The sequence below is a fragment of the Micropterus dolomieu genome, linkage group LG10 (genome assembly GCF_021292245.1).
Source record: "Micropterus dolomieu isolate WLL.071019.BEF.003 ecotype Adirondacks linkage group LG10, ASM2129224v1, whole genome shotgun sequence".
Lineage (NCBI taxonomy): Eukaryota > Metazoa > Chordata > Actinopteri > Centrarchiformes > Centrarchidae > Micropterus > Micropterus dolomieu.
The window spans coordinates 19,746,183-19,753,096 of record NC_060159.1 but is presented as its reverse complement, the minus strand read 5'-3'; the positions used below and the strand labels follow the sequence as shown (position 1 = coordinate 19,753,096).

General features: G+C 41.7%; 1 protein-coding gene across 1 annotated transcript in view; it reads right to left on the bottom strand.

The window, feature by feature from the left end:
* The window catches only part of rars2 (arginyl-tRNA synthetase 2, mitochondrial), a 26,996-nt gene extending 20,899 nt beyond the window's left edge, over positions 1 to 6,097 (bottom strand). The window contains exons 1-12 of the mRNA XM_046060281.1: positions 5,939 to 6,097; positions 5,676 to 5,749; positions 5,478 to 5,580; positions 4,136 to 4,219; positions 3,949 to 4,049; positions 3,801 to 3,856; positions 3,430 to 3,513; positions 3,268 to 3,344; positions 2,821 to 2,979; positions 2,607 to 2,713; positions 1,762 to 1,857; positions 1,425 to 1,485 (exon numbers count right to left, since the gene is read on the bottom strand). Coding sequence (XP_045916237.1) covers positions 1,425 to 1,485; positions 1,762 to 1,857; positions 2,607 to 2,713; positions 2,821 to 2,979; positions 3,268 to 3,344; positions 3,430 to 3,513; positions 3,801 to 3,856; positions 3,949 to 4,049; positions 4,136 to 4,219; positions 5,478 to 5,580; positions 5,676 to 5,749; positions 5,939 to 5,974 — 1,038 coding nt within the window. The 5' untranslated portion in view covers positions 5,975 to 6,097. The remainder of the gene's footprint in view (positions 1 to 1,424; positions 1,486 to 1,761; positions 1,858 to 2,606; positions 2,714 to 2,820; positions 2,980 to 3,267; positions 3,345 to 3,429; positions 3,514 to 3,800; positions 3,857 to 3,948; positions 4,050 to 4,135; positions 4,220 to 5,477; positions 5,581 to 5,675; positions 5,750 to 5,938) is intronic.
* Between the last annotated feature and the right edge of the window lie 817 nt (positions 6,098 to 6,914).

Below are 6,914 nucleotides of genomic sequence, written 5' to 3'. Positions count from 1 at the left end.
TCCTCCCAGACCTGGACTAAAGCATCCGCCAACTCCTGGACAGTCTGTGGTGCAACGTGGCGTTGGTGGATGGAGCGAGACATGATGTCCCAGATGTGCTCAATTGGATTCAGGTCTGGGGAACGGGCAGGCCGGTCCATAGCATCAATGCCTTCCTCTTGCAGGAACTGCTGACACACTCCAGCCACATGAGGTCTAGCATTATTTTGCATTAGGAGGAACCCAGGGCCAACCGCACCAGCATATGGTCTCACAGGGCGTCTGAGGATCTCATCTCGGTACCTAATGGCAGTCAGGCTACCTCTGGCAAGCACATGGAGGGCTGTGCGGCCCCCCAAAGAAATGCCACCCCACACCATTACTGACCCACCGCCAAACCGGTCATGCTGGAGGATGTTGCAGGCAGCAGAACGTTCTCCACGGCGTCTCCAGACTCTGTCACGTCTGTCACATGTGCTCAGTGTGAACCTGCTTTCATCTGTGAAGAGCACAGAGCGCCAGTGGTGAATTTGCCAATCTTGGTGTTCTCTGGCAAATGCCAAACGTCCTGCACGGTGTTGGGCTGTAAGCACAACCCCCACCTGTGGACGTCGGGCCCTCATACCACCCTCATGGAGTCTGTTTCTGACCATTTGAGCAGACACATGCATATTTGTGGCCTGCTGGAGGTCATTTTGCAGGGCTCTGGCAGTGCTCCTCCTGCTCCTCCTTGCACAAAGGTGGAGGTAGTGGTCCTGCTGCTGGGTTGTTGCCCTCCTACGGCCTCCTCCACGTCTCCTGATGTACTGGCCTCACTCCTGGTTGCGCCTCCATGCTCTGGACACTACGCTGACAGACACAGCAAGCCTTCTTGCCACAGCTCGCATTGATGTGCCATCCTGGATGAGCTGCAATACCTGAGCTACTTGTGTGGGTTGTAGACTCCGTCTCATGCTACCACTAGAGTGAAAGCACCGCCAGCATTCAGAAGTGACCAAAACATCAGCCAGGAAGCATAGGAACTGAGAAGTGGTCTGTGGTCACCACCTGCAGAACCACTCCTTTACTGGGGGTGTCTTCCTAATTGCCTATAATTTCCACCTGTTGTCTATTCCATTTGCACAACAGCATGTGAAATTGATTGTCAATCAGTGTTGCTTCCTAAGTGGACAGTTTGATTTCACAGGATAGTGATTGACTTGGAGTTACATTGTGTTGTTTAAGTGTTCCCTTTATTTTTTTGAGCAGTGTATAATGTTGACGATAAGTGAAGCACCATTATGTACTCACTTATGACTGCAATGCTAATTCCATGTCTTTCACTACTGTAGCTCGTGTTGTAGAGTAAATAAGTCATGTCTTATTTCAACATGTCTTAAAAGGACAGCAATGTAACATTTTTTAAAAATAGATGTAGAGGAGCTTGAGTGCACCAGTTTCCTTACCACGTAAATCATCTCATCAAAATGGTACTTTTCTGTTCGATCGATGGCTGCAGCAAGATCTCTGAAAAGCAGGAAATGAAAATTAATCTATTATCGTGACTTCCACTTTCAAAAGTCATGATTTATGTATAACAGTTATCATTTGATAAATACATTTTTATTGTATATGTTTAGTGTTCTTTCAGAATGGGCTTTTTAAACAAACTTCTATGACATCATATAAACTATGAACCAGTGGGTCGCTTCAGTATTTTCTCCAGGGCAAGACAGCACGGTTGCAAAATTAAACATTTTAATTGTTTTAGTATTTTAATTGACCACTTCCACAGCTCCTGACCTGGTGATGTAGAGCGTTGTGCCGTCACTGCGGAGCACCGTACAGACACTGCTCATGTCTCCAGCAGGGGAAAGATCCACTACACCTGTTCCTCTCCTGTAAATACAGCAGTAACCATGAGATCCATGTGAGCTCAGGATCGGCTGCCATTTATTTTATAATGCATCGATCTCAACTGCAAAAAAAGGGCATTCATTCAGTTATTTTTACACCTGTAAAATTATTTTACAATTTAAGTATGGATAATGTAAGTAGGCAAACACTGGAAAACTCACACTTCTTCACATACTTATCCAAATTCTCTACAACTGAAATTTTCCATTTGAAAAAATTTATTTGTCACTGCTCCCTGGTGCGCAAACTGTAGAGGGACACAGTTTCTAAACTACCTGAAACATATCTTTGGTATTTCTGTGCTGCAGCCATAGACTGTATATAAAAAGGCTGCAACACATACGCTAAGGATAAGGATTTATCTGACATATGCTAAAATCAGCTGATAACACAAAATATATAATGTGGTGTGTAACAAACGAAAGCGAATTCATTAGTCAGAAAGGATCAGGGACAAGAAAAATCGTATATTAACTGCCCCATTTTCAAAATCGTAATAATAATAAATACATACATGGTCTGCCAATACTTTCAACACCCGATACATCAAAACACGCACATACAAAATCAGTGACAGCCAACAAAACATTAACATTACTCATTAAGTTATAGTCCAATTATAGTAAAGTAAGTACAAATAGTGGCACTTTAGTGGAAACCCAAATAAACCGACTGGGAGCACATAGCTGGCCTACTAGTTAAAGGGTTCTTGGTTAAAATCCATTACATACTCAGAGGTTTTCAACAGGCCTCGGCTCTGCAGCTGCTGCACCACCTCCTGGGCTTGATCGTGGTGGAAGGACTCCCCGGAGTAAATATCAAAGCGGACCCCTAACCGCTGAAAAGATTTTAAATGAATCATTCATTATAACAGTTGAGTATATTTCTCCTACTGATATTTCAGAGTTTAGGAGTCATGCTGTAATTCAGTCCGGCTGGTTGCACCTTGTAAACGCGCTGATACTCGTCCACTGTAATCTCTCTGAACTGCTGCCATAACGACACAGCCTCGCTCTCATGCTGCTCCAGTTGTCTAAAGAAGTCTCTGGCAGCCTGTTTCATATCCTCATTGTGTTCTGCTTCCTTGTTCACTTTAACATAAACCTGCAAGACAAGAATGCCAAATACTAACAAACCGGCATGGTAATGTTAAAGAAACGCCCTTTTTTTAACAGCATTTACACCATGTGACACGAAAACAGGAGTGGGTTGATGGTGGTGGGGTGGCAGTTCACCTGACACGTCAGCCAAATTTTTTAAGCAAACAACTAACACCATTTTTTGAAAACACACTCATTCCACTTGCCGAATAGTTCCTTAAATAAATTATAGCCACTGCGGCTCTCTGTGATTAGGATTAGTGTGTGTCTGTCTGTCTTTATCCAAACTCACATCAAACAAATGCTGTAAGGGATTCTGTTTCAGTTTCTCCTGACATCCGAATTGGCCAAACGCAGCTCCTAGCAAACCTGAAATCCAAGAGGGAAAACTTGTTTTGTCACTAGAATTGGGACTTTGAGTGCAGAGGACACCTGCTGAGTGTAATTTACTCACCAAACTGCATACCCCAGTCTCCGAGGTAGTTCATTCGAATAACATTGTTTCCAAGGGACTGCTTTAGGTTAGCGATGAAGTTACCTGGAGAGGGAGATGATTTTTTTTTTAGTCCAGTTGACTGACTTTACAATAAATTCAAAACGTAAGTTTACAGTAAACCGATAAAGGATTTTTGATATTGATATTTATCGTCTAATGTTAAAATTTACATGCATTTTTGATAAGGTTCCCTTCATTTTTCTTTGTGCCATTTATCATGATCTGTTTCATGATCAGGATCTATTTCACAGTGTCTCACATGCATATTCATCAATATAACTGTTTTAGCTTCAGGTACTGAATAAATTAACTCAAAATCCAAAACTCACCAATAATTGTAGATCTCAAGTGTCCAGCATGGAATTTTTTGGCAATATTTGGAGAGCTGCAACATGAAAATACATTCATTCACAGTCTATAAGGGGAAGACATAACCTGTAGTGTTAAAAAAGATATGCAAAAACTTGTCTAACATACCTAAACTCCACTAATGTTGTTCCTCTCTTGAGATTATTGAAAAGTTCACTTTTTAAGCCAAATTTCTCATCCTCCTCCTTTCCAAATGGCTCCAACATTTTCTAAAACAGATGTAGCAGATTATAATCGCAGGAGATGCAGTCAAGAAGAGTTGTTTTCACCACAGTAGGTAAGCCAACTGACAAACCTGGACAAGAAGTTTGCGATTAACTTTAAAGTTGATCACACCACATCCCGCAGATATGTCTTCCACCACACTGTCCTGTTTCAACTGGAAAATACAAAGCAGGTTTTGTTGGAGATATTTCTTAGGGGGCTTAATTGATGTAACAGGGAAAGGAAAGACAGGTCAAGCTTGGAGTCCTTAGCTGACTCCACAAGTGCTCACTGACCTTCCAGCTCTAGTTATTTCTCACATGTAACTATCCTTGTTAGGGAGGCGACAGTTAGACTGATAAGGTAGAGACAGTAGCTCAAGTGTCAGGCTAGCAGATATCGGTGTTCTCTGGGAATCTTACAAGGTTGAGTGTTACAAGAATGTTTACAATAACTCACTGGTCCACAGATTAGAGTACAACACATGGATAGTGATAGATTCCAATATGACGTAGCATTGGAGTCTAAACATCAGACAGATTTGTTGTTCTAGGCTAAGGCCACAATATTTCTTCGACAGATTTCAAGTAAAATACAAGGATATGCGTTAAGCAGAATGAACTTACAGTGCAGCTACGAAAATAAAGTGAGAGGAATATTCAGTCAACTTTGTGATTTTGGTTGCAGGTGAAACGGCAAAGAAGAGTTTATATTACATACACATTCATACACAATTCAAACTCTGACATGTGTTTGAGCATTCAGAGCTCTATAGACATGTAAGACAACTTTAAATTTGATTCTGGTGCATTGTGGAAGCCCATTAAGTAATTTAAGGACAGCTGTGCAGTGATATGCTCTCGTTTTGAAGTCCCTGTTACGAGTGTGGCTGCAGCTTTCTGACTGAGCAGCAATTACCCCCACAATCTTCTGAAGAACACCAAAAGGAAGGTCATTATAGAAGTCTGTTTTATAAGTTACAAAAACACATTCAAATCTATTAAGTAAGTATCCTCTTAATACGCTGATACTGAAACACTTGGTTTTATGGAAACTGAAGTTTAAGTTACAAGGAATCAAGATTACCAGGATGGCTGTAGCTCAGCTGGTAGAGCTGGTTGGAGACCACATGCCGAAGTGTCCCAGAACTAAACATTGAACCCCAAACTGCTGCCAATATATGTGCATGCGGAAAAATGTTAATTGCCTTGGATAAAAGCTGACTCCCAAACAAATGTAATGAAACATGAGCCTTCATTTGTTGTTTCTTTGCCTTGTCACAAAAAAACAAAAGTAAAGAAATTGTGCTCAATATGTTGTGTCATAAAATTACTAAACTATTTGTGAGATTACAACAGCGTGGTGAAAAGCACGTCGACATGTCTGATCTGTTTTAGCCTTTAGCTTCCTCCAAGATGAATATACACTCATACCTGAGTGGCCAAGTCTTGTGTCTGCAGCTGAATGTCACCACCGGATGGTAAAATCTCACTGCTTCGTAATGCGCTGATTGACAATTTGAAGTCAGCACCAGCACTGAGGAGTACAAGGTTCAGGACAATTTAACAGACCAGCATGAGATGCAATGTACAACTCAAACAGAATTAATGTTAGACACAGTCACACTTAACTGTTTCTTAAAAACTGGGACTGCTGACAGGGCTGGTATGAAGGCATCCTCAGACTGCTGCAGCGTCCTACCCAGCTACAAACCAAAAAACACTACAACATTTAAATGCACACAAGTGTGAGGTAAGTTTATAGTGCATAGGTAAACCGTTATGTGCAAGTCAGTCCTGCCTCCCTATTATTTTCACTTCCTCCAGGGTCAAGGCATGCTGCTAACTTAGCATTAGCTCACAGTGTCATCCTTCAAGACTTTCAGCCTCGTTACCTTTTCTGCAATACTTCTTCTGAAGAAACAGGCCATGTTTCTTACACGTGCAGACACAGTATAATGAAAGACTTATTGCAAAATTTCCCACAAATGCTGTATGATCTGTTCACGTTGACGCAGCTACAACTACTTCCTCCTTTAGCCACGCCGCTTTCCTCTAAACTCCAATCACAGGCTTCGCTCGCTAACAACGTCAGCAACTAGAAAAGGGTTTGCTCGATTATATTCTCCGTTGCTCCCGACAGTATGGCCTCGCCTATCCAACATCCTATTCGGCAATTGAGGGGAAAGTTAAAGGTAACTCAGGTTCAGATCAAATACAACTACAGGTGCTGGTCATATAAGTAGAATATCATCAAAAAGTTGATTTATTTCAGTAATTCCATTCAAAAAGTGAAACTTGTATAATTTATACATTCATTCCACACAGACTGATATATTTCAAGTGTTCATTCCTTTTAATATTGATGATTATAACTGACAACTAATGAAAACCCCCAAATCAGGATCTCAGAAAATTAGAATATTGTGAAAAGGTTCAATATTGAAGACACCTGGTGCCACACTCTAATCAGCTAATTAACTCAAAACACCTGCAAAGGCCTTTAAATGGTCTCTCAGTCTAGTTTTGTAGGCTACACAATCATGGGGAAGACTGCTGACTTGACAGCTGTCCAAAAGACGACCATTGTCACCTTGCACAAGGAGGGCAAGACACAAAAGGTCATTGATAAAGAGGCTGGCTGTTCACAGAGCTCTGTGTCCAAGCACATTAATAGAGAGGCGAAGGGAAGGAAAAGATGTGGTAGAAAAAAGTGTCCAAGCAATAGGGATAACCGCATCCTGGAGAGGATTGTGAAACAAAACCCATTAAAAATGTGGGGGAGATTCACAAAGAGTGGACTGCAGCTGGAGTCAGTGCTTCAAGAACCACCACGCACAGACGTATGCAAGACATGGGTTTCAGCTGTCG